Source organism: Callorhinus ursinus, unplaced genomic scaffold (genome assembly GCF_003265705.2).
Source record: "Callorhinus ursinus isolate GAN/ISIS: 27379988/994484 unplaced genomic scaffold, GSC_fseal_2.0 scaffold7, whole genome shotgun sequence".
NCBI classification, from domain to species: Eukaryota; Metazoa; Chordata; class Mammalia; order Carnivora; family Otariidae; genus Callorhinus; species Callorhinus ursinus.
Window position 1 is genome coordinate 5,673,427 of NW_027397069.1, and position 27,805 is coordinate 5,701,231.

Genomic DNA, 27,805 nt, shown 5'->3' on the forward strand with positions numbered 1-27,805 from the left:
TACTTTGAGAACCCTCTCACACACCTAAGAATTCTCTTGCCACCAACCCCTTCTGCTTAAAGCGGGCACTATGTCTCTTCTGGCTAGCACAGGTTTGTGAGATTAAAAGCACACCCCAGATTACTCTACTCTCTCCTGCTCTTCTGGTGTGAGCCTCTGTTGACACCTTTGGCAGAGCCACCCTAGATTCCATATGCTTGTCCCTTTGGGCCTCCCCTAACTTAATCCTGCTTCTGTTATCACGGGAGACTCATATCAGCAAACAGTCCCCCAGAAAGGACAAGAGGCAAAGTTAAAGTTTGACTGTCATACCACTGTTCATTGCTTCTCCACTTCAGCTTTCTCTCCACTGGGAAGTCCAGAATCTTCCCCAGTAGGGCAGCTAACAAAGACCCAAGCTTGACCACTTCTGCTACTGCCCTTTGCCTTATCTTTCTTCAGTCAGTGTTAGTAAGAGGCGGCCAGCTCCTGGACAAGCCAGTGTTTCAGTAGCTGAACATGATGAGAGGAACACATTGCATCTTGGGTAAGGTGGACAGCTCTCTCCAAATGCCCTCTGGAAGACTCAAGTTCCTTTTGTCTTCCTTCTTTATCCACCCTTCGCTATCTTCAGAGTCTTCTCCATTTAGCTGGCAGAGAGGAGCACAGAACCACCTCCACGTTTGAGGGTTACAGGGTGAGCCTCCAGGCAACACACCTCACTTCTACCAGTTTCACTGGAGAGAGCATGGCCTCCCAAGGCCAGATGGGAGAATGCCATAGGTAACTCAGTGACGTAGCCCCAGAAACACGGGCCAAGTATGGTTATAATTAGCCATCACTGCTACACTCTCCAGTGTCCTTGCTCTTAGGGTTCTGCCCTGTGGTACATGTAGATTTAAAAAGTGAGTCACACACTGCTTATGGACAAACAGCGAAAGCATTTCCTCTTTCATCCAGGTAAAATAATGCCTTCAGTCCATTAAAATGCATGTACCCGAAGACCTAATAGAGCTTAACTATAATACATGTTTTTCTATTTCCAGCAAATATGGCTATCTAATACAGATTTTTCATTGGTATGAAAATGCCTACGTTTTCAGGGCTACCGATTGTAAAAATGGTTCATTCTCTAATGGTTATAAAATACAGGTCACATCTTTGTCCAGTCAAAATACATTATCGACTATGTTACAGCGAGGATTTCAGGAAGCAGCAGAGCAGAAGAAACACACTAGGTGGGGCGTCACCTGCGTCGCCAGAGGTTTCTGGAATTTTGATAAGCCTGAGAAGACGTAACAAGGAACATGGCATAAAGGTCATGGTGAACCAAATTAGCTAACAAGGGAGATGATAAAGAGCTGATGCATTCATCCGCACGCTCGAGTCAGGAAAAAAAAGGTTATTTTAGAATCACACTGAATGGAGGCCAGAAAGATGACAACAGCATTGCAAGATGAAGCCCAGGAGGAATTTTGCAGGACTCAGTATCTTAATAATGGCCTAAGCGCATTGTGATTTTACACTATCTACTCATACCCACACCAAGCTAGAGATAGAGGGACAAAAGTTAAATAACTTGTCCAAGGCCACCCCAAAATAAGTGGGGAAGCTATGATTCATGTCTAGGCAGCCTGGCCCCATCGTCCATGCTTTTAACTAAGATGCCAGGACACCTCACTCCATCAAAGGTTGGCCCCTGCGGGCTCAGAAAGACAAACTGGAAGGGGCCATAAGGCCAGATATATCAGGGGGACTCTACTTGATCCGCCACCACACAGCCAATAGGAATAATGTTGCAGATGAACATGTAAAGTTACAAGGAGAAGAAAACTGCAATATATTTTAATATTTTCAAAATATTTGAATATTTTACCCTCTGGAAGGGTAAAAACTGTGCTATTTCATACATAACATAGGAAAAAAGACTGGAAGGATATATGCCCAAATGTCAACTGTGTTTGTCTTTGGGTAATATTAGGTAAGTTTCTCCATGCCTTTGAAGTTAAAGGGGTATTATTTGTGTAAGAAGGCTGTTGTTTTAAGGGATGTTATTGGGAATCCAAAGAGAAATACTGTTGGCATTAACTAAACTAGTGGAAATAAGAACGGAGAAGAGGCCCAAGCAGGACAGGGGAAAGCCGTAGATGACTCTGAGATCTTTATGCCGGGTTGACAAGGTGCTGGTCCGTGGACAGAAATGGGGAAGGTTGGAGGAAACAAGATTGAAGGTGACTTTAACGAGGTTAAAATTTGAAGTTCCACTGAAATATCCAAGTGTATACACATTATACCCAGGAGAGGGGTTTAGGTTCAAAATACGACAATCATGGCCAAAGTCACAAAGATAAGACAAAACGAATAAAGACAGAAGATGAGTGAAAAACTTCTCACTCATGCTTTAAAATCTTTTAAAAACAATGTTATTGGAGATACTCACATACGACACAATTTGCCTGCTGGAAGTATACAGTTGGATAGTTTCTAGCATATCCAGAGTTGTATAATGTCCTAGAACATTTTTATCGCCTCAAACAGAAACTCTGTCTTTTAAGTTTTCCCCTCTATACCCTTATCCCCCTGACAGCCCCACCCCCACATAACCACGCATCTACTTTCTGTCCCTATAGAGCTCCTCGTTTTGGACTTTCATATGAAGGCAACCTACGTGGTCATTAGTGGCTGGCTTCTTTCATTAGCACAGTGATTTCAAGGACTACAATCCACATTGTAGTCCATTGTAGTAAAGTCCAGTGCTGACATGAATAATATTCCATGGCATGGCTACAGCACATTTTGTTTATGTATTCATCTGTTGATGAACACTTGGATCGTTTCCACCTGTTGATCATTATAATTAAGCTATTTACAGTGATAATGACATAAACATTCATGAACAGGTTTCCATGGAGATATCTGTGTTCATTTCTCTTGGGTAAAAACGTAGGGGTGGAATTGCTGCTGGGTGTTCCGGTAATGCTTTGTTTAGTCATTCGAGGACCTGTCACGCTACTTTCCAAAGTGGCTGCACCATTTTCCTGTCCCACCAGCAGCGTGTGAGGCATGCAGGTGTCAGGGGGGTAAGGATATAGAGAGGATTCCAATTTCTGCACATCCTTGTCAAAGCTCATTATTTGACTTTTTGATTATGGCCTTCTTAGTGGATGGGAAGGGGCATCCATCGTGGTTTTGATATGCATTTCTTGGCTGACTAATGACGCCAAACATCTTTCAGTGTATGCATCGGCCATTTGTGTGTCTTCCTGGGAGGCATGTCTGTTTGGATCCTTGGCCTTCTTGCAAATGTTTCCAGCGCAAACTTTCACTGCTCATCTCTGCAGCCGTGGTCCCTGCTTGCTAGGTGGCTGTCCACGTCACTGTTGCCATTTAAAAACCTTTGCTATTCTAGGTTAAAAGTGTTTCTTATCTTTTATCTTTTAGAAATTCATTGTCTGACCAGGCTCCCCCTCCTCCTTTTTTTTTTTTTTTTCCTATTTTAGGAAGATTGTAACGGCATATTCAGAATTAATGTAAGTGTGTCCAAGAACTTAAATTTAAAATTAAGACCTGGAGAGAAAAAGCCTGGATTTTGGGTGCCCCGTGTTTGGTAAGCATATCAAAAAAATATCCTGAAGAATGCTATATTTGTCAGTATAAGGTTTTAAATCAATATAATATGGCATGAAAAGTAATTTTGCTAGAGGTGCCAAGATGATTTTAAGGAATACAAGGCAAAGCACTGAATTACCACAGGATGCAAAAATACAGTAAATGAGCGAGCAAGTGATACACTGACTCTTGTGTTGCTTCATGAAACTAATGGATTGTCACCCCAGTATTTTTCTAATACTTGGAAGTATGTATCTCGATTCACATGGCATTAGAAATTAGTGAGGCTTAAAAGACAAAGTTTTTCTATCAAATTAAAACTAAACTCGTCCTGAGTTTATATCTTTAAGGGAGAATCTGATATCCTCATAACAGTTGTAGAGAAGCCCAAATCATAAAGCTGTTTCAATTTTAAAACCCATTTACACCGAAGGATTTCCATTATGGAAACACTGGAAAGGAATAATCAGGAACTCAAATGATTATATCTAACTTTCTCTTTAAAATTCATTTTTCTTGAAAATGAGTTTTCAAAGCATTTACATCAAAGCTGGAAGTGCCTAGTACCTTCTTTCTCATCCAGTTTATTAATGACCATGAATGAAATCTCTGAGTAGGCTTCATTGATGAACTGAGTGTCCTACTAACTTCATTTGTCCTTTTAAGTAGTCATCTGTTTTCTTTTTATTTCATTTTACCTCTTGGAGTAACAAGTGAACCACAGCGACAACTCTGTTTCTGTCACATTTGGCATGCTCTACTAAATGTCAGAACTCTTTCAAAGAAATTACATTTCACCCACTTGTACCCTTAGGACTCATTGTTACCAGCTCTGGCATTTCTCGAATGTGAAATTAACTCTTATAAACAATTCAGTACAATTTATACTGGGTTTTAATTTTTTTAAATACCAAAGAGTTATGAAAAAAAGGTGAATTTGGCTATGTGGCTTGAGCTGAGGAGGGATGTACATAACTCAGGGAGACATCCTTATCCCGGTGCTTACTGTAAAAGCAGTCGAATTTACATTAAAATAAAATATTAAAGAAGCATAAAGAGTTTATTTTTTGTGAGGTGAAAATGCATTATTACACCATAAATAATTTATTCAGAGCAAGACATCAAATGAGATTTTTTTTTTTTTACTACTCTTTTAGAATTTTGGCAAAAGCCTCAGAGCTGAGGTCACTAGGAGATAAAGTTTGATTATATTCCGAAGAGAGCAACATGCCATTTCCAGCAGCACTGACTAAAAGATCATCCACCTCCATCACCCAGGTCCCGTAAAAGGAAACACTACGCTCAAAGACAGGGTCGTGGAAGTGAAGGAATTCAGTAGACGGTGCTGTGGCTTCTGTCCCTTCACTGTGGAGGAGGTCAGGGGTGCTTGTCTCCCCAGCCAAGTGAGGCCCCCCGTGGGGACTGTTTCATGTCAGAGACTGGCAAGGCGAGAAGAGATGCTCGTGTAGGCAAGCTGCCCTTCACCATCTGGCAGGGCAGGGTTATTGGGTGTTTCTGGAGGCTCCGAGTCATCACTGCCTGGGGCCACCTGATCTGAGCCATCTTGATGGAACTCTGCTGCAAAAGGCTGTATGCTGGGGAGAGGGGGCTCTTGTTGGAGGGGCTGTGGGGGAGTTTCCAGGAATGAGAACTGAGGAATCACCCTCAGACAACCCTCAGCAAGAATGACACAATGGGGCACCCTCATGCTGGGGAATGTTTCAAGATATAGTGTATTAATAGAAAATTTGAGGTATCGTAGAGCCAACAGATCAAGAGACAATTACCACTGAAGAGCTGGTTTGTTACTCATAGTTCCCAAGAGGATGGGGAGGCCACACAAGGAAGCACCAGGGTCAGTCACGAGGCACAGGGGAACTGTGGGCAGGAACCTTTATTGTGGTTTCCCTGAGTTGGGATTGGGTGAGTTGGGGCACGCAGGCTTAGGATTGGCTCGTTGAGGAACTTCAGTGGGCTCTTGGACACAGGTGCTGTCCCTAGTGGTCTGGTACCTGGTGATTAGGGCAGGTGGATGGTGGGCTGGAGTGTGGAAGCCTGATAAAGGAGGTGGTTGGGGCTGTGGACTCTGGGTTGGTTGGTCTGTGTTTGAAAAGCAAGCCCTTAAAAACAACTCCTCGCAAGGAGGTGGGAGGGTGATGGGAGAGGTAGGAGGTCAAGGCAGGGTGATTCAGGCATTTTACTGAGCTGGTCAGAGCAAAGTGTGTCCATCATAGGCATGTAGGACAGATGTTAAAGTATCAAGTTTACAGAAGGTAGGAACATGGCAGACAACGCACTTCCATGAAAAGAATAGCTGTTGGGACCAAAGCAGCAGTGGCTGGTGCCCGCCAGTGTAAGATACATGGACTTGAACTTCATTTCTAAGTCGTCACACCCCCTTCTTGTACGAAGCAGATGGTGGCCTTAAGGGGAGGAGGCTAACAGAGCAGCCAGCACTCTTCTTCCCTCCTCAAGCTGTGGATCAGGCAGAGCAGATAAGGAAGGTGTTCTTGTACAGGTCACGAGAACAGAGGTTTGATGTAGGACGGAGTGGGCTTTTTAGAAGGAGACTCATACAACTGAAAGTGACCAAAAAGCTTTGGGATGTCCACAATGTCAGGAAGGGAGCTAGAACCCCCTAGAAGGCAGTGTTGGGAGAAAAGTAAACCTGTTTCCAACCGTACCCTCTGGCATTCAACCTGTTCCATAAAACCAGCTAGCTACCTGGGATTTTAAAAATTCATGCAGTGTTTCATGTAAGTTATTATTAGGGGTTTTGAGTTTGACAGCACTTTAAAAGCATAAGCTGACAGAGGGGCATCACTTGAAGCCCATTACAATAGGGCTTGTCCGTTGGTTCAGAATATTGCGATTTGGGTTAGTTTTAGGGAAATAAAAATCTCTGTCAAACAAATGTCAACTATAACCACGCTAATTTTCACATTTTCCTTCTTTAGAAAGCTCATCAAGAGTTAGCAGCTGAAATAATTTTATATTGGCAAACTTATGATTAAGGAAATAATTTGTATCTTGGGAATTGGCATTGGGGGATTCTTTGATAATTATAATGAAGAAGAACATAAATATGCACTACCTAATTCAGGAGACAGTCAGGCTTCCATATTCTCTGCTCAGATGAATACATTCATTTCCTTCTTTCTTTCTCTCAGACTTGATGAGATAAAAATTACCTTGTATTATATATATATATATATATATATATACACACATATATATACATAATATTGTGTGTTTTGTTTTAAGCAGAGGTCTAGGACGTAGGAAAATGGAATGCATGAGAGGAATATCAAAAATGAGTACTCAGTTTCAAGAAATATATTTCTTGAGTGCTTACTGATCTTTAGACATTACTCTGTCACTGGGGACAAGCTGTGGTCCCCAATCCTTAGGAGCTTGAAGTGTAGTGGAGAACAGAAATTAGTATTACAAATAATGCAATACAATATGCTAAAGGCTTTGATGCTACATAAATAAGCCCCTGAGCTCACTGGAAGCTTCCCTGGAGTTTACCCCTAGGTAATTTTAAGTCATACCATAATACATTCTAGGCAGAAGATCAGATTTTTGTAGAGTCTACAGCTCAAACAATTTGAGTATGCTTCTTTAAGGAAAATAATATAAATCTACCTTACTTTTGTTTTTTGGGTTTTTTTTTTTTTTTTTAAGATTTAATCCCCTCCATTTAAGAAAGAGAGAGTGCAGGGCGCCTGGGTGGCTCAGTTGGTTAAGCGACTGCCTTCGGCTCAGGTCATGATCCCGGAGTCCCGGGGTCGAGTCCCGCATCGGGCTTCCTGCTCAGCAGGGAGTCTGCTTCTCCCTCTGACCCTCTTCCCTCTCATGCTTTCTATCTCTCATTCTCTCTCTCTCTCAAATAAATAAATAAAATCTTTAAAAAAAAAAAAAAGAAGAAAAAGAAAGAGAGAGTGCATGAGCAGGGGGAGAAGCAGAGGGAGAGGGAGACAAGCAGACTCCCCAAGCGGAGCCCAATGTGGGGCTCAGTCTCATGTTCCATGAGATCATGACCTCAGCCGAAACTAAGATTTGGACACTAAACTGACTGAGCCACCCAGGCACCCCTTCCTTGCTTTTTTAAGTTTAACAGAAATATGATACTTCCAGGGTCTTGGAAGGACCATTTTGGATGACGTCATCTCCTGCATTTCTCTACCCAAGGCCACAGGCTGAGCTCCTCTACTCCTGGGGGTCCAATTCTTCCCAGAGGAGGAGCAGCCCTCCTTATCACGACCTTGGGACCTTGGAGCACTTTTCCCTGAGAGGTAGAAGATTAATGAAATTGTGAGGTCAGAAACCATGTCTTAGTTTTCTGAATTGGATAGACAAGATTATAATATTTTTTAAATTAACCAGAAAAGATTATATTTAAACAGGCTTCCAGATCAAGGAAGGACAACAGGAAAACTGACAACAATGGACTGTGTTTGGGATTTACTGAAATCCTCTGCAGTTATAGATAAAGTTTTAAACTTCCCAATTTTAGTAACATGAACAAAGCATAAATAAACATCTTAGATGATTAAAACGGATACTTACTTTTTTAATGTGATGTATGGTTCCAACTAGTTAAGTCTATAATCCTCCATTTTATTTTTCTTGGTTTAGCCTAAAAGTGTATTTTTAACATGTTCTAACTTCTAAAGGATGTGGAACATGAAAGTACTTTGGGTTGCTGCAAATTCAGCTAAAAAAGCACTTTTACATAAAGAAAATGGATGGGTAAGAAAGTTCAACATCAGATCTGAGAGCCGGCTTGCTTGGCTTAAAAAAAAAAATCCTTATTCAAGAAAACGGTGGCATCTGCAGAATCCTTACGGCTTCTGTCTGCTGTAAAATATATTAAATTTAATTGAAATCCCCAAAGGAAAGGATGTTGGAAAAATCCAAGAGAATATGCTTGTACTTTCATACTTAAAAAATATAAATCAGAATCCCAAAATAGGAATTTCTGAGTGGGGTTTTTGCAGTATATGGAAAATGTTTCTACCCATCAGCTTTAAACCTTTAGGAGCAAGTCAGTGTAGCTGTATGGTTTCTTACTAGATCCTCATTTATTTAGTATTTAAAAATATTTTGAAAAAGAAAACTTAATGTAGGTGCACTGCATGATTGTTTCTATGATTTAAAAAATATATATAAAAGGTGGCAGAAAAATACTAACCCAGGTTTTCCCCAGAGTGTTGCCTTTTGTGAAGGTTAAATTTTGATAAATGAGCTAGCGGGAAAAAGAAATGATCAAACTGTAATTTGGTTAGGCTTCTATAGGCTTACTCTTCTTAGTAGTGCCAGGCCCAATTCTCCATCAAATCTAGGAAATACAGTAATAGTCATGACTTCCCATTGTGTAGTTGTCTAGATTTTATAATTATCTTCAATAGTCTAATAAGGGGGAAAAGAGAAAAACACTGAAATCTTTCTACTGACAACAAAAATGTTAGCTAAGACCCATAATGACTAAGGGAGATGTAATATATAGAAAAGATCCCTTTTGTTCGTGGGAAGAAAAAAGTAAAACATCAGAAAAACAAGAAATGACCCATCCCCCCTTCAAAAAAGTTAATAGTGGAGACAGAGTGTTTTAGAAATCAGGAATCAACTGTGGGTGTAGAAAGCATCTTGCAGCACTGGGGTCTACGAGAAGTCTCTGTTGAGAACACCCAGAGGTAATGAGAGAAAAAAAATCCCACTGGGAGAGAATGTTCTGGAAACATCTAGGCTATGAGCAAACACCTCTTGCCACTCAGTGACCTCTAAATGCGTCACTACTTTACAGCGTGATAGTCCCGTGATGTCAAGAATTAAGGAAAGTGGCCAGATTCTACTCTTTTTACACTTTCTATATTAACATCAGGAATTGTAGTTTACACCTGTAGAAGAGTTTTTCAGTTATAAAACTATTGCAAAATTCATACCCAGGGGCACCTGCGTGCCTCAGTCAGTTGCGCCTCAGATTCTTGGTTCAGCTCAGGTCATGATCTCAGGGTCGTGAGATCGAGCCCCACGTCGGGCTCCATGCTCAGCTGGAAGTCTCTTGAGATTGTCTCTCTGTCTCCCTCTGCCCCACCCCCCACTCTCGCTCGCTCGCTCTCTAAAATAAAGATATCTTTTTTTAAAAATTCACAGCCAGACTCCACCGCCCCTTAGTGAGAATCTCCCATGCAGTTTGTAACTAGAAAGTGTGTTTCCAGCCCTGGGTATAATCAGGACAAGCCAGAAACCTCGCAGAACATCTAGAGCTAGAAGTTGAGTTTGTTGCCTTTTGTTGCCTCCTGCTAAGAACGCCCCATTATTACCCAGGAATTCCGTTTTAAGAAATTATAAGGCATGCATGCATTTTTATGATTGAGCAAATGAATGCCGTCTAGCCTACCTTCCAAATGATAAACATACCCCCCACCTAAGACCGGAAAGAGCTACAGGATATTTGCCCTAGGCTGCTTCTCCTCGAATTTCACAGAGCATTCCTCTTTCTGACTTGCAGGGCAAATCCTCGGAATTTTAATTTTGACAATGTGGGAAATGCTATGCTGGCATTGTTTGAAGTGCTCTCCCTGAAAGGCTGGGTAGAAGTGAGGGATGTTATTATTCATCGTGTGGGGCCGGTAAGCAAGCACATGGAATCCTTTGAATGCTCAACAGCTGCTTTCCTTTGCTTTGATGAATAACCGTGTTTTTCATTTATACAGATGCATGGGATCTATATTCATGTTTTTGTATTCCTGGGTTGCATGATTGGACTGACCCTTTTTGTTGGCGTGGTTATTGCTAATTTCAATGAAAACAAGGTAAGCAGTCTTGGTTTGAATACCGCAGGGTTTATCTGGTTCTAGCCACTTGCTTTGAGCTCTCTTTTTCTCCCACGGTGTGAAGTCGCATTCAACCCCTAATGTGACTGGTGTAAATAATCTCTATAACTAGTTGACAGGCTACCTCATCGCTGCCTTTCAGGCACACTATTTAAGAGCACGGTTCTCTTGCTAAATTTCCCCTTTTGATAATGGTATCATTAATTCGCTGACAACTGAAAGGCACATCTCCTGTTGTTCAAACGGAAAGGAGGGGCAGCAAGTTATGAAAACACGAGCTGAACTAAGGGACGCGCTGATTGCAGGTGATATTAAACTTTCACACAATGTAAACTGGATGCTTTGTAACTCCAGAGGTGAACTCGGCATTTTGATGGGGTTGGGGGTGCAGGAGAAAATGTTCAATCCCAATTCACTGAATAAAAAGAAGATGTTCTAATTTCGGAGAAGAACTTTACATACTTTATGAACTCGGGAAACATTCTGAGATCATAACAGCTCTAACGATCAGTACAAGAGCTCCCAAATGGGAAACTGGCCAGCATATAGTTTCCTGTCAGAAAGTGAGTTTGGGGGCAGAACATTCGACCTCATTCTTCTGGACATGGCGGATATGCCCTCTATTATGTAAGGGTCCAGTCTTCTGGAATCCTAATAATCGAGGTGCATACAGCTTTCGAGCACTTACTGTGCACTAAGGTTGACATATGCTGTTTTCAATTCTCTCGACTCTGAAATGCACAGTGGAAGCGAAAACAGCTTACAGAGGTGACATAACTTGTCTGGGGCTTTTAAGGTGTAGAAAAGCCAGGGCCAGAATTCAGAAGTGGTGCCGACTCTGCAGAGTCTGAGAGTCTTCCAATTCAAGAGTATAAAAATGTCGACCGTTGCCCTGCAGTGAATGAAAGCTAGACATGCCGCACAGCACCGTGCTGCTCCTGGGATTCAGGGCTCGTACCGAATCGCACACAGCCACATCAGAGCCTGCTGGTGAGGGCAGCTTTACCTGGGACTGTATCATTCATGGTCCCCCCAGGCTCCACACGTGTGGTTCCAGCTACTCAGTCAATTGCCACCTTTGATGTGTGCCTAATGAGGACCTCATTTCGTCCCGGCTTTCAAAGGGTGTGACTTAAAAATCCCCCTTTGGGTCCCAACACTACTCCGACCCACAGAAACATGGGATTTCAGTGTAAGAAAGAAGGATAGAGAGAGATCATATTGCCCAGCCCCCTATTTTACTATAACACATTCATAAATGAGTGTCTTTAAGCCCTACAGTGTGTTCAATTTAATACCAAGCAGAAGGAGGAAGATAGGTCTCTTTAGATGCCTTTGAGCCCTGCACTAGAGCAGACACCGGGGATTCCTGAGTAAGAGCAGAAGCCAGTCAGTCAGTTAACAGAGAGCTTAGGTTCTGCTCGCTCAGAACACCGTGCTAGGCCCTCTGAGCAGACACCTGGTTTCAGGAGAATCAGGTCCTGATTTCAGAAGAATCAAAATCAGCGACATAAATGCAACAACATAGATGTTCAACAACTAGAGACGAATATATAATCAATCGCAGCCCTTGAACTTAGAGGAATGGCTAAGTAAGCAGAGTGTCAGGAGGTTTACTCACCATACTGGTTGTATTTCTTTTGTTCTGAGGGAAGAAAGAAGCATCTTGGCTTGGGTAAGGGGAACGTGGACATAAGCTCAAATGGGTGCTTAGAGCAAGAGGAAAAGTAGAAGAAATCACATTACCAGACATTACAAATTTGATTATTTAATTGGAGATCCAGATTTCTGAATTATATGAACCATTGAGAAGAGATCTTTGTTTTCTGTAAGCTTTTCAGAGGGTAGTATGTGAGCTGCTGTATAACAGCATTTATTCATTTATCATTCAGTCATTCGACAGATTTCTTTGAGCACTTACTGGTGCCAGACACTGCTCTTGACCCTGGGGACACAAGAAGCTAAACACACAAACTAAACACTAAACACATAAAGACTTCTGCCTTCCTGAAGCTCACATGCTAATGGTCATACCCAAAGGTATGTGAGCAGATTTCCAAATATATAGGCAGTGGGGAAATATAAAGATATGGGAAATAAGGCAAGCTTTGGGGGCAATGTTTTCACAATTCAGAATTATGGAAAATTATGTCTTCCCTAGAAAATGGAACCCTGTCTAAAAAGTTCAAAGTCTATACTAGTAATATATGTATTTTTAATTTCTTGATTATGAGATAACAGTTTGATTAATAAACTTAATTTCACAATAATAAGCTTTCAGAGGTTTTCACGCATTAATGAACAGATGATACCACCATGCTTATTATTCTTTTGGATCATTTCAGAGTTCAACTTTCTAAAATAATTTGTTCTGTATATTAAGGAATAATATGAATGTGTGTTGCACCCAGAGAACCCAAAGTATTTGTTTGCAGTGAGTGAGAAAAATGGTTTAGCAATACTAATATTAGAAAAATTAACTTAAAACAAATATCATTATTAGGAATAAACAGTGTAATTAAATAATTCCCAAAGAAACTAATCCCTAGCAAAGTATAGAACTCCTGAACCATAAAATATATGAAGAAAAAATGATCCAAATTATTTTAAAAAGCTAGCAAGTCCAAAATCACAGTGAAAGATATTAACATATTTCTCTAAGAAACTCATAGACAGGAAAAAAAAAAAAGAAAATATGAGATTTGACACAATAAAAACATTTGATCTACTGGACATAAAAAGAACCCTGACCCCAATAATTTTCAAGTATAAAAGGTACCCTCTACAAGGTCATAAAATAATACCAAAAAATTGATAATGTACAGAGCGCATTCTCTGTAATAATAAAAAAGATAACAAAAATCCCTCATAAGTTGAAGATGTTAAGACAACATTCTGAATAATTTATGAGTCACTGAAGAAATCAGAATAGGAAAGCACAAGACACTTAGATAAATCATTTATAAAAATCATAGATGAAAGCTCACAAGATACAGGTAAATCAGTAGAGGGAAATTTATAACTATAAGTGTACATTTTTTAAAAAAATCAAAGATTAATTAATTAGTAATATGTCACATAGCCAAATCAATAAATTATAATAAGAACAACAAAATGGAAGAAAGTAACAAAGATAAGGACAAAAATTAATTATATAGAAAACAAAGATACGATAAAAGATTCAAGAATGACAAAAACAGATTCTTTAAAAAAATTAAATTGACAAACCTCTCTCAAGGTTGAGCATGAACAAAAATGTAGAAAAGGAAAATAAACAAGCTATAGTGAGTCAAACAGGTTAGATAATGATACAAGGACAGAAAGTTAAACTTACAGAACAAAACCGAAAGCCATAGAAGGGACAGGTATATATAAAACAGAAGTAGCACAACAAATCAGCGGAGACGATGAGACCATCAGTAAGTGATGCTGGGGTCATTGAGTGTCTACATAGAAGAAACTAAACAGAGATCCCTACCTCACAGCATACTCAGAAATGAATTCCAAAAGAATGAAAGACCTACCTATGAAAAACCATTTGTCAACCATGTAGAATTTATTTTTGACCCTGCCGTAGTTGTGGATTTCTTGACTTTAACCACAAAGTGGAATCTATAAAGAAAGAAATTTATAGATTAGATTACATTAAAATGAAAAGTTTCTGAGAGATAAGAGACATGATAAGCAAAAATTTCTTTAAAAAGCATGCTAAGACTAAGAGGAAATATTTACAACTCATGTAACTGGCAGAAGATTAATATCCAGAATATATTAAGAATTTCTATAAAACATCTAAAAGTAAATATCCAAATACAAAAATGAGCAAAGAATATGAACAGGCAATTCACATAGGAAGATACAGAAATCACGCCCCCATTTATACACGTAAAAAATGTTTCATCTCATTGATATTAAAACTAAATTACATACATTTCCCCCCCTTCGTGGCCAAATTTAAATGTCTGATAATACCAAGTATTGGCAAGAATATTAGGACATGAATACTTGGAGATTGCTAGCAGCAAATTTTCTTGGTTATTCCTCTTTGGACAGTAACTTCACAATATCTGACAAACGTAGAGATGCATAAATCCCTAACCCCAGCAATTCCTCTCCTAGAGATTTGCTATCAAGAAAGTCTCATAGATGTTCACCATGAGGTAATACATGTGTGCTTATTGCAACATTTTTATAGTAATATAAAGCTAACTTCCGATATATTTGTACAGTGAGATACTCTGAACAGTTAAACCAATTAGGTCTAGTGACTAGTTGTATGCACAACATAGTGTTCAGTGAAGATAAAAACAAACTACATAAATAAGCACAGATTGGATACCATTTATATAAATTTTTGAAATTCAAAACAAGTATGTTCTTATGTATTGATACATACACAAACAGCAAAATCTGAAAACATCGTGAGGGGGACATACTCTTGAAGGACAGTAATTAGCTCTGTAGAAAGAAAGGAAGAATGGGAGTGGAGGGTGGGTGGGGTTTTTTTTTCCAGTTCTGCCTTTATAATGTAGCAGAATGAAATGTCACGCAATATAATATATATGGATATAGCATTTTAATGAAGTACTCCTATATATATGCACACACATATATATAATAAAGAATATTTTATCTCATTTAGACATTTGTTGCAGCATTAATTCTTCAAGATTCAAATTCTGTGACTTCATACCACTTGAAAATAGTTTTTTTATTATATATATCAGAATGATTTAAAAAAAAAAAAGGACACAATCACCTTAACCAGAAGCAAAAGATAGACAAGCTACAGTTTTGCTGCAGCATTTCCCACAATGAAACGAAAGGAAACTAACCACTTATTAGAGTGGGTATCCCTTTTTGAAAATCTGATTGTATAGAGAACCTTCTTTAGATTTTCCCAAACCTGAATATTATACATCTTCAAAGATGCCAGTTGAAGGCCACCCTTTTGGGGACTCCTCTCAAGACCACATTTGAGAATTCTGACCATGCCTATCGAACCATCATGGTATTTGAAGAATATCTTTATTTCACACCCCCAAATTAGTCCTGTTGGTATCACCACCCCATTTGCAATGCCCTCGGTGTGGAGTAGACGACATAAGGCCTTTTTCTGCTTTCCTTTGTTTATTAAGGGGACAGCTCTGCTGACTGTAGATCAGAGAAGATGGGAAGATCTGAAGAGCCGACTGAAGATAGCACAGCCTCTTCATCTCCCACCTCGCCCGGGTATCAAAGATGCTCTGATTTTATTCATGTTGGGCACCAGTGTTCATGATTCCCCAGGAGTCTAAGATTTCAATTAAAATAATAATCGTGAGGCCACTAGGCGGTTGTGCATAAGTTAATATAGAAACAGGCTCCAAACTACAGATCTCTCCATAGGCTATTAAAATCAACCACCCGAAGGCTGTGCTTCAATGCTCTCAGGATAAGCCCTAAATGAAAAAATGAATTTTTAAATAAAATATATTTGTGCTTGCCTTTTAAACATATGAGTGAAATGTATTAAACTGACAGAAATTGAATGATGCGGTTCTCCTTCCAATACGGACGGCGTCATGCACCGTCGTTTTAAATATTCAGAACCAGCCATTCCTGCAAAACACCACACAATAGATTGAACTATAGGAGGAAAAAAAAGTAATGAGTTTTAAAACGAGCATTAAAGGAAATGAAAGACAAGAAAGTAAATGTGACCTATGTCTGAAATGCCCTTGCCTCAACCTCTCTTTTGCAGATAATGATGGTTTTAGAGCTAAGATGTATGACATAACCCAGCATCCATTCTTTAAGAGGACAATTGCATTGCTTGTCCTGGCCCAGTCGGTGCTGCTGTCTGTCAAGGTACTTTTCTTTCACGCTGAAACTCTGGGAAGGACTTGTTTGTTCATTGGTGCATCCAAGAATATCGCAAGGGGCCATATCCGTTCACAGTCTTATGTTTTTTAGTGTAAAAAAATTAAAACTAACAGTCATGTTCTAAGGAGAGAAAGAGAGGAAGGTCTTGATGGGTCTGATGGATGCAGACAAAGACCAGTGCGCTGTTTCTCTTACAGTGGGACGTGGAGGACCCAGTGACCGTTCCTTTAGCAACAATGTCGGTTGTTTTCACCTTCATCTTCGTTCTAGAGGTACAGTAATGAGCCAGCCGGCCCTGGGGGCTGCAGTGGGCATTGCAAAGTAGAGCAGTGACCTCCTTTGATAGCACCCATGTTCAGCTCTGTGTTCCATTGTTTTTGAAGTTTTTTTTTGGGGGGGGGAGAGGGGTGGCATGCTCGTAAGGTATTTTCCTTATGGGGCTGTGAACAAAGATTTCACTTTATATGTCAGATTTGCCTAATGGCAGAAATCGCTAACTGCTGTTGATTATTGTATCTGAATGTTGGCCTGTCTGGTTATGTGAGTTCAAATATTTGTAGCGAACTGCACAAACCACAAAGTCCCTGTTCAGGGACTCAAATCACAATGTTGTGGCCAAGGGAGTTAGCCCAGAGAGGATTATTTTAATATATGGTCCGTATAATATCACTTTCCAGTGCAATCTTCTTTGAAATACAAGCAGATTCTTATTTCACCCTGTACTGGTTGATGTTTCCCAAAATCAATGGTCTTTTACTTGAGGAAGAAAAACGTCCTGCTATCAGAACTAGTCATAAAACAAGGAGAAAAGAGCCGGAGAATATAGATTTGTAACCTACCAAGCTTTAAAATTTAGATAGATAGATCTATTTCTATATCTCTGTATCTTTATCCATCTATCTATCTCTTGGTAATAAATTCTTCTCTTTGGTTCCTACCTCCTTTAAAAAATGTGCCTCTTCTCTTTGGTTCCTACCTCCTTAAAAAATGTGAGGCACATTTAAATATATGCTGAACACTCAGCTTCTATTTACTGTCTTCCTTATCTTCCCCCAGGTTACGATGAAGATCATAGCAATGTCACCTGCCGGCTTCTGGCAAAGCAGAAGAAACCGATATGACCTGCTGGTGACATCACTTGGTGTGGTCTGGGTGGTACTTCACTTTGCCCTCCTGGTATGCATGTAATTCAAGTTTATTTTAGTTGATAACTTGGGTTCAGGTAACCCTGTTTCCGGTCTCATTTCAGTCCGTGTCAGCCTACCCTCAAGTGTCAGATGAACCTCCCTACATCCGTCCTTGCCCGTGACGGGCCCTCTGGCGAGCTTGCGCACACAACCCCCCACACTCTTCCCACAGACAAAATCTGGCCCTTCGGAGTCCGAGAGTGGGTGAATCAGAAGAAGAACCTTTAAGACCTCTGGTTTAACTCTCATTTTCCCAAAGGATAAAAATGAGAGAGAGAGACAACAATGGAAACAGAGATCATGAGACCTGCCTAAATTCACATACAAGCTGGTATCAGAAGGCTCAAACCCAGTTTTGTGAACTGAAGTGTAGCATCCATGCCACTATGTTCTACTCAGTATTTCACAGTGGAATTCTCAGGCACTTTTGCTGCCTTATTTCCTACTGACATCCAGCTGCCATTTCTCTAAAACCCGTCATTCCCAGTGTCTCTACCTGAGTTCTCACTAGTTTGCCTAAAATGCCTCCACCTTCCATGTAGTCTGAGGTCCAGCTCAAAATCTATACCCGTGGGTGTGCTTGACTGAGATCTAGAACTGTGTTGTCCAATAAGAACAAAATGGGGCCATGGATATAATTTCAAATATTCTAGGAGCCACATTAAAAAAATAAAAAAGGAACAGGTGATGTTAACTTAATTATGTTAACCTACCATATCCAAAATATTATCATTTTAACATGTCAGCAATATAAAAATACTCAGGAGAGAGATTACATCCTTTTTTTGTACTAAATCTTTGAGTGTGTGTTTTACATTTATAGCACATCTTAATTTAGACTCCCTGCATTTCAAGTGTTCAGTAACCACATGTGGCTGGTGGCTGCCATCCTGGACAGCATAGCTCTAGAAGGCCCTACTCTGAGCTCCACCATTTTCCAGCCTTGATCGGGTTATTTGTCTTCAGTGATCCTTTGTTCCCTGCTATGAACTTGGGGATATAACTTCATAATTTATCCATTCCGTATGAGCATTATAGAGATCAAGCACGTGAAGTTCTTCTAACTGTAAAGAGTACACAAACTCATAACACATTCTTATAAGGACCTTCTTTTTTTAGTCTTCTTTGATCCCAGACAAAAGTAATATTATCAGATTTCCCTGCTCTCTTCTATCCATTCTCCGATCCTCTCCAATGTTAGAGTCACGCCAGAAAAGATCCATCACACCCAGAACCCATTTACACATTACAGAGGGCGTGCTTTCGTATGAAATTGCTGTGCTCTGGCAGGTAGGTATTGGGTGTACTTCTTAAAACAACTGTCACTTCAGTGTCAGGGGCTGTGCCAAGCCTTGGTGGGCTCTCAGTCACCCTGATCCATTTCCTCCAACGATAAATGGTTTTGATCACTAAAGATGTGCAAGTCACCATGCTGGGAATGGAGAAGAATGCAGTGAACAAAACAAAGGCATGTTTCGTTTTATTTTAAAGTTTTAAGGCAGAATATTTAGTCATGATCAAGAGGTTGGGGGGACTTTGGGACAGCTGCAGGTAGGCATTCATGGAAGGCTCCCAAGTCAATGAGAGTCACAGCCATAGTGAGGCAGATGGAGGAGAGACACGTATTCCTGGGATGACACAAGGTAGTGGGAGGTGGCTTCGTCAGAGAGATCCTAGAAACTGTCCCTACAGAAATGATGGCTGCCGGGTTCAGTCTGTAGGACGAGGGGCATGTCAGCGGCTGTCCCTATGATGGAACGCTGCGGGAGGGAAACAGTGCCTGGAGTAGAAGGAGCAAGGGGAACACGGCATGAGATCTGGATGGCACCTCTTGGGACCTGGCAAAGGATGGGCGTCATCCTCGTAGAAGCCATTGGGTGTCGTCTCTTCCAGAATGCAAGGTGAGAAGCCATCTATAACAGATTTGGAACTAATGTAGAAAGGGGCAGCCAGGTCCATGTTTTTATCTTTCCCTAGACAAATGGAGCCAAAAGCGACTTGGTCCAAGCAGAAGAGTAGAGCAGGCTTCCCAATTCCAGATGTCCCAGAGAGGACATCTCACACCGAAAAGACCAGCTTGCCTGTTCTCCCTGACCACTTTTGTTCTCCTCCAAGAACCTCCAGTTCTGGAAGGATGCTCATCCTCCGTGCAATTTTGCAGTGGTCTATTGTGAAGGAAGATGCAGTCCTTGTTCCCATCCAAAGTTATTTCTGTGTAGACACATTCATTTCCTTCTACCTCAAGAATATCACCGGACCCCCTTCCTGGGGGCCCATATGTGACTGTTGTCACTTGGCTAGGCAAGGCTCCTTGAGAAAAATCATGCTTTGGCATGAGTTTAATGCCACAGTTGTTATTGCGGTTCTAGCTGATGGGATCTTTGTTTCCGAGATGAAGCTTTCTTAGTCATAAAGCAGACCCAGTCATCTCTTGCTGCCGATCGCACACTTGAAGAATGAGCTGGATGTGTTTCTGGGCAAGGTAGACATCTCTGAAATCAGCTTACAGGAATGTGGCTGGCTGGTCTCCAGAGTCTCCAGAGACCTACAGAGAGGGGAAAGCTGACCTCCCGCCATCTTTTCCAACACCACACCTCCACCTTTGCCAGGAGTCCTGCATTTCCGGTCTCACTTGGCTTCCTCATGTTGCATTGGTACCCTACGTTTTTCTTGCTCCTCAAAGGAGCTGGTCACTATTTTATGTAAAATAAGTTTTAAAATACAGAATTCAGCTAAGCAAAACAGGGAGCGAAGTTTCATTTAAGATTTGATTTTATAGCTAATATTTATTCATGAGTTTTGGCAGTGACCTTTTCAACACCTTTTAAAGATAAATTTCTTATAAGAATTTCACATTTTATTAAACTAATTACTCAGTAGACTTCACAGAAGACTTAAAATGAAAACTGGAACTGTAACAAGATCTTTTGTGCACATTATGAGTGGCTCTCTTCTTTTTAAACTTCAGAACGCATATACCTACATGATGGGTGCCTGCGTGATTGTCTTCCGGTTTTTCTCTATCTGTGGAAAGCATGTGAGTACGTTGTAAAGGACACTATCAAAGGTTACATATGCACAGAAAAAAGGAGTGAAGCCTAATTGACTTCAGCTGTCCTTCTCGGTCTTGGAAGTTAACAAATTGCTGGTCATCCAAAGTCCAAATGAGCAAATATTAAATATTAAAATGAATCAGTAGCTTAGTTATCTTGTGATATGTTTCCTGATATTTATGTTGTTTTATTTATTCTTCATATTTGCTATATGAACTCAATCATCAACTAAAGATAACATATTGGGCATGAAAGCAAAAGCCAACAGTCTTCTTAATACTTCTTTATTTTTATTGTTTTTATTTGTAACAAAGTTATTTTACTGCAAAGAAAAATAATCCTTAATGAAGCTTCATGATTCTGTGATCCCAGATTTCTTCATATTTTTTCTTGTTCACGCATACACTCGGCATCTATTTGTCACTTTTTAAAGTTGCTTCCCTTTTCATTAGTGACATCATTTCATAAACATTCCATAAATGCACATGTTTAGTACATTCAATGTTTGATGCTATTTAGCATTTTGTCATTGTTTAGGCTTGTTTCTGTGAACATCTGTTTGTGGAAGAATCCTGTCTACGTGATGGGATAGGCCAGAAATGGACAGCCCTCCTCATAGAGACTTAGGCAGCAAGAGAAGAGAAAACAGGAAGCTAGGAATTTTAGGGAGGGGCTTTTATTAACTTGGCTGAAAATGCTGAACAGTTTGAAATACAAGTTGAATTTCTCTGTTTTTTTGAATAATATTCAGATTTAATACCCTTTAATAAGAATTAATTCAAAGCAATTGTCAAATGAAGGTCACTCTTGTGCCAACCTGCGTACCTGTCATTCACTTCCCAGGTTGGCCCTGTTAAGTGAATTAAATATTCATTTTCTCCTCCCCATCTTCATCTACAGGTAACGCTGAAGATGCTCCTCCTGACTGTAGTCGTCAGCATGTATAAAAGCTTCTTCATCATAGTAGGGATGTTCCTATTGCTCTTATGTTATGCTTTTGCTGGAGTTGTTTTATTTGGTACTGTGAAATATGGAGAGAATATTAACAGGTGGGTGTATATTTATCTTTCTATTCATTTATCAAGCAAACTTTCTTAGTCATGAAATCATGAATAAAAAATCCAATTGACTTTTGCCTGTTGAAGACAAAAGAGAAGGGGGAAGCGATCAGTTGGAAATGAAAACAAAATAAAATGGCCAAATCTTAAATCAAATTTTTCTAATTAAAAAAAAACCTACATATTGACTTTAGGAACCTTATTTCCATAATATTCCCATAATGTAACACAAATCCATAATTCCAAATCTACCACCATGCAGGAATAACCACTTGTAATATCCTGGCGAATTTCTGTCCAGATCATCTACTGCCAAAAAACAATATATTCTTTTTTTAATTACACTTTAAGATGACTTTGGGTTTTCCTTTTTCTTTTCTTTTTAAAGCCAAACATGAGAAGTCCTAACTCCCAAAGTGGTTACTATGTATGAAAAGCATTTTTCAAAGATTATCTTAAATTCTGTGGAAGCGCCTCGTAGATGTTTTTTAAAAAGTAATTACTCAACAAATTAAATACAATTGTGTCTTGTTGCAGAGATTACTTACTTGATCCATGGCAGCTCCGCATTTTATAGCTCCATGTGAAAGAAGGAATCACTTTTACTTGTCAAAGCTGGGACCCTCAGTGATTCAAGATGCATGGCCGCAGATTGGCGGCACCATGCTAGGGTTGGGTTATTCAGACAGCTATTCTTAAGGGCAAGTATGAATAACAAGCAAATTAAGAGGGTATAGCCTTTAGACATGGTAACTTAGCAACCAAATTTGCTCCAAAAGCTGCCTCTTTTAGTGGGGACACCTTACTACTTCATGACAAACCGTATTACCCACGTTCTGGTTTTTCTTCCTTACATAGGCATGCCAACTTTTCTTCAGCGGGGAAAGCCATCACTGTACTATTCCGAATCGTCACAGGCGAAGACTGGAATAAGATTATGCATGACTGTATGGTAAACTTCTCTTCATCCCTAACAGTGCCCCAACTTAGAACCAAATGAAACTCTTCGCTATGCCACATTGGCAAGCATCATCCTCATTAGCATGAAGACTTTGTGTACAAAACACATAGCCTGGCCGTTTAGTTCATAAAATTGCATTCTTTTCCATTACAGTGTTTGGATATCCAGTGAAGCCAGCTTGAGTTATTGTAGTTCCATTTGGCAATCCGAATTATGTGGACATTGTTCCTTCCCTCCTAGCTTTAACATTTTGGCAGTCAAGTACAGCCAGGGGAGTTCTGCTTCTTTAACTGAATTTACTCAACAGATATTCCCTGAGCACCTGCTTTATACTGGGCCATATGCTAGGTGCTAGGTCTCCCATGATTCCAGCGCATGCTCAAGGAGCTTACAGCCGGGCTCTGAGCCACACCCTCCCTTTGGTTCCTCTGTCCTCCTCGCTGTCCCTCCCATCTCCAGTGCAACATTGGCTCCGTCAGGAGTCCCGCCCTACGCTAAGACTGCGGTGCTATGTTCCTACAGCATTCCGTGTTTCTCCTCTGTAGCGTGTACCCCAACTGTAGTGAGTTACTGGCTTGATTATTTCATCTGTATTTCCTCCCTCACAACCTCAAGAACAACGCTGTCCAGGAGAAATTTCAGCAATGCTGCTGGCAATCTGCTCTTTCCCATTCAGTAGCCCTATGTGGTTCCTGAGCCCTTGAAATGTGACTAGTGCACCTGAGCAACTGAATTCTAAATCTTATCTAACAGTGTTTGATGTTCATTAACGTACATTTACATTTTAACAGCCACATGCAGTCCGTGGCTCCCATAGAGCTCTAGACCGGCAGCAACATGAAGAAGGGACAGAGTCTATGTCTTGCTTAGACTTGTCTGTCTCCAACGCTGGGTAGAAATCTAGCCCATGGTAGGAGCTAAAGAACTCTATGCGTGAATGAACAGGGACAGAATTTACCGAATCAGATATAATAGAAGGCAGGATTAAATAAATTCTAAATAAAGAACAAGCAGAGTGCTATGGGAATGTAGTCTCTCTCGCTGAAAGAGACCAGGTCTCTCAGAGGTGTTGGCATTTTATTGGGCCACTGAGGACAGGGAGGCTTTTGATAACCTGAGCCTTGTGCTCTTCTGTAATGTCCCAGAAATGTGCTCCAAGAATGAGGATTACTGGTTTCTTCTTACACAGTTTGAATGTGAGTCTGCTACGTATAACAAATCTTCATAAATCTTAACCCATTAGTTAGGTCAGAGAAGTCTTTTAGATGCCTTTTTCTTTGACTTTGTGTAGTTCCCATCATAGTGACTACTTAGCATTCAGGACTAGTGGAGGTGACAGAAAGAATGTCTCTTGGAAGAAACCGGTTCATTTTCATTGTGCTTCTAAAATGGCAATGAACTTGGGATTCTCCAAGACTGGAAGTGTAAAATAAATGAAATACTCTTTTTGATTTTTGCCAAGGGTGATGTGTGTGGCTTCTGAGAGACTAACTTGAAATTAATTATATTTTCTGTGCGGAGGAATAGTCCCCCCACCACAGCGGGCACACTCTCATACCTCCTCACTGTCCCCCGTGGCCCTGCAGGTCCAGCCTCCCTTTTGCACTCCAGATGAATTCACATACTGGGCAACCGACTGCGGAAATTATGCTGGGGCACTTATGTATTTCTGTTCATTTTATGTCATCATTGCCTACATCATGCTAAATCTGCTTGTAGGTAAGTGATGTTCATTGAATATGTTTTAATATCCTTAAGCTCAGGTACTTAGATAATTACGTACAATTTGCAAGTAATTATCCCAGATTGCTTGGGGCGAGTGTTTCACAGCATTAATTATAAATTGTTGCCTCTCAATCCAGAAGCTGAAAAGACCTTTGAAAGGCATGTAAATGACAGTTGATTGCAATTTCAGGAGTTGTCCTATTAATTATCATTAATTTCAAAAGAGCTCTTCTCACGCGTTGAGTTGAACAGATCTCAGGGAGGGCTACCTTTAGGGCCTCGAAAGATCACAGTTATGTTTTTGAAAGATACACGGTGTTCACCCAGGTGTGGGGCCACCCAGAACCCAATCTGACCTTTACAAACTGCCCTGGAACCGTCAACTAAGAGGGAAAGCCAGTTGGCATGGGTATCTCTACACACAGAAGGTCTGTTTTTGCTCATGACCCTCATGTTTTGGGAAAAGGCAAGAGGTGGATAAATAGCGTAGTCCAAGTGTAACCATATGCCAACTTGGAAAACACACTAAAAGCACTTTAAAGATTTGGCTTAAAATGTAGGTGATAAAATCCATTATTTATAATAGATGTTTTACTCTTTCTAAAAAATGACACATTAGCCTAATTATCTAACTTCTCCACTTTGCTTCTTTCTCTTCTTAGCCATCATTGTGGAGAATTTCTCCTTGTTTTATTCCACGGAGGAGGACCAGCTTCTAAGTTACAACGATCTTCGCCACTTTCAAATCATATGGAATATGGTGGATGATAAACGAGAGGTGGGAAAGGGGGCTGCTTCTTCATGCCCACCCCAAAGAGACTCATTGCCCTCCCTCAACGGTTTAACTGGTCCTTTTGTCACCAGGGGACATCTACTGAATTTGGACTGGCCATTGATGAATTGTAGAAAGCCGCCATTGACTGTTCAGCAGAATATGCTGGGAGGGGAGAGGGACAGAGTGGGCCCCCTCATGTCCTGTCCAACCATGGACGTCCTCTTCTTTGGACATTCAGAAAGTTACCAAGGAAGGGAAACCAAGGAAGCTCTGAAGAAACCAGCCCTGGGCTGGGGGCAGGAGAAGGGGTGAAGTTCAAATCACCAGAGCAATGGTGCAGCACAGAGCCACAGGCAGCCACCAACTGCAGTCTTAGTTAGTTATTGAGTGGTTTCTGAAAGTTATTATTTTTAATTATTTTGGACTTATTATCTGAACGCTTTCATCATAAAGCTTACCCAAGATTTCCTAGAATTAGCCAAAGTGGCAGCACCTCCTTCTTGCTGCTCCTCTCCCTCCTCCTCCTTCACCCTAGCAGACACCTGGGCGCCGGGGGTATAGCGATGAGCACCGTGGAAATTCGGCCCCCGTGCTCGCAGAGCTTCTGTTCTAATAAAAAGTGAAACAATAACTATAATTAGTATTATTACCTCGAGAAGCTATGAGCACTTTGCAGAAGGTAATAAGTCGAGATGGGTTGGACTGGGGGGCAGGCCACGTTAGCAGGGTGGCCATGATGGTCTGGCTGGGGAGGGGCTGTTAGACCCAACCTCTGAAAACCAAGGAAAGCTCAACTGTGGGAAAATCTGGAGGGAAGATCCAGAAATCATTGCAGGAGGAGTTCCCAGAGGGCGTGAAGACCACGGAGCCAGAACAGGCTGAGGAAAGGGGCATGCCAAGCTAGGCCTGCACAGCAATGCCCGGTTTCCCCTCCCCTCTGCCCCCCTCTCTTGACTCCCCCCTGTTCCCCAGGACCAGGCTCAGGGGGCTTTCTCTGAGACAGTGGCCTGCACGTGTGGCCATCTGGCCTGGCTCTCCCATCTCCCCTCGATCCACCTGCAGTTCCAAGATGGCTGCCTGCAGGAACCTGCTTTCTTTGGACATACACAGCAATAATAGCACCACCGGTCACGGGTTAAGGTGTCAGTAACTGACAGGAATTCATGAGTTGCCCCTGCCCCTGTCTCTCGCCCAGGGCCTGAATTCACAGACGCTAGGTGGTGTTGCCTGTGAGGGAGCAACATGTGTTCGATTTTCGGCACCTGGAGCTGCTCTGACCAAGTTCTCTTATATGTAATTGTTCTAATTATGGAGAAGACCTGAACGAGAGTGATGATTCCCTAGAAGAACCACTTAGAACGAGTGTTTAGAAGTTTGTGGCATCCGGGCGAAGTGAAGAGGAGGATCGTGTACCTGGGAATGTTCTGCTTTTTTGTGATAACGCATTACCAACCCACTCAGCATGTGTTTTCGAGAAACAGATGAGCAGGGGCTGAGTCAGTGAAACAGGCGGGAGAAGAGGAGTCTGGCAAAGCAAGGGCCGAGGCTAGGGAGGCAGAGGGCCTGCTTGGTTCCCTCCTAGGCTCCCAGGGCTGCTGTGTTCTGAGATCCCACAGAACCGGGGATGCTCCAGCAGAAAATCCAAGGGCTCAGCTTTCAGTGTGGTGCTCCTCTCAGGCACACACCCTCAGCAGCCTCCGGAGAGGCCAACAACTCCCTTGCTACCTACCTTTTGAGAAAAAAATCTGGCATTCTGGGTGGTTTTTGTTTTTTGTGTTTTTTTTTTTTTTTTCTGTGAAAACAGAACCCCAAGTGAATCATTACGGCCTGAAGATGATTTACCAGTCACTGTGTTCTGCCCGCCAGGGGGTGATTCCGACTTTCCGGGTAAAGTTCCTGCTGAGGCTGCTGCGGGGGAGGCTGGAGGTGGATCTGGACAAAGACAAGCTCCTGTTTAAGCACATGTGCTACGAAATGGAGAGGCTGCATAATGGTGGTGACGTCACTTTCCACGACGTCCTCAGGTACGAAGGGGTCTTCCCAACTGCGTGTCACAGAGCTGACCCGAGTCCAGGACCCCGAAGCCGGGGCCATTCAAGGCCTTGTGAAACACAACCAACAAGGAGGTTCATAAGCCAAGATGCCACACCCCCTGAGGTGATGAGGCGAGGCTGCGCTGCTCGGGTTCCGAGTGGCCTTGTCACTGTCCTGTAAGGACCGTGTCTGAATGAGGGCCTCACACAGGAGCGGGGGGAAGCAGTGGCCTGATATCCCCAGAACTGCCCCTTACTGACTGGGGAGCTCCTGACGGGGAGAGGTAGGGGGCCTCGGGGAGAGTGGCCGCCCCTCGTTTTGTGAGGAACGATCTGGTCCCGGAGAGTCGTGTGACTTGCTCAGTGACGTAGCCTCAGTGGTCAAGCCGGGGCTAATGGGCAGATCTTCTCCCTCGTGAGGCTGCTCTGTGATGGTTGCCCCCGCTTGGATGGCAAACCACATTTTCCATTCCGTGAGCACCCAAACAGGACAAAGGGAACAAAATACCATAAACTCAGTGGTTTAAACAAGTGTATTGTCCCATAGTCCTGGAGGCTAGAAGTCTGAATTCAGGGGCTCAGCAGGGCTGGTTCCTTCTGAGGCTGTGAGCGGGAATCTGTGCCAGCTTCTGGGGTTTTGCCCGTCATCTTTGTAGAAACACCACCCCGATCTCTGCCCCCATCTTCATGTGTGGTTCTCCCCATGTGCCTGCGTGTG

General features: G+C 41.6%; 1 protein-coding gene across 3 annotated transcripts in view; it reads left to right on the forward strand.

The window, feature by feature from the left end:
• NALCN (sodium leak channel, non-selective) overlaps positions 1-27,805 on the forward strand; it is a 308,717-nt gene that overhangs the window by 272,014 nt on the left and 8,898 nt on the right. For all 3 annotated transcript variants that reach the window (XM_025874689.2, XM_025874690.2, XM_073894331.1), the window contains 13 exons: positions 3,480-3,586; positions 10,106-10,226; positions 10,311-10,409; positions 15,569-15,662; positions 16,174-16,280; positions 16,493-16,567; positions 17,352-17,471; positions 20,451-20,519; positions 21,436-21,584; positions 22,452-22,545; positions 24,141-24,273; positions 24,942-25,057; positions 26,921-27,078. In XM_025874689.2, coding sequence (XP_025730474.2) covers positions 3,480-3,586; positions 10,106-10,226; positions 10,311-10,409; positions 15,569-15,662; positions 16,174-16,280; positions 16,493-16,567; positions 17,352-17,471; positions 20,451-20,519; positions 21,436-21,584; positions 22,452-22,545; positions 24,141-24,273; positions 24,942-25,057; positions 26,921-27,078 — 1,442 coding nt within the window. The remainder of the gene's footprint in view (positions 1-3,479; positions 3,587-10,105; positions 10,227-10,310; positions 10,410-15,568; positions 15,663-16,173; positions 16,281-16,492; positions 16,568-17,351; positions 17,472-20,450; positions 20,520-21,435; positions 21,585-22,451; positions 22,546-24,140; positions 24,274-24,941; positions 25,058-26,920; positions 27,079-27,805) is intronic.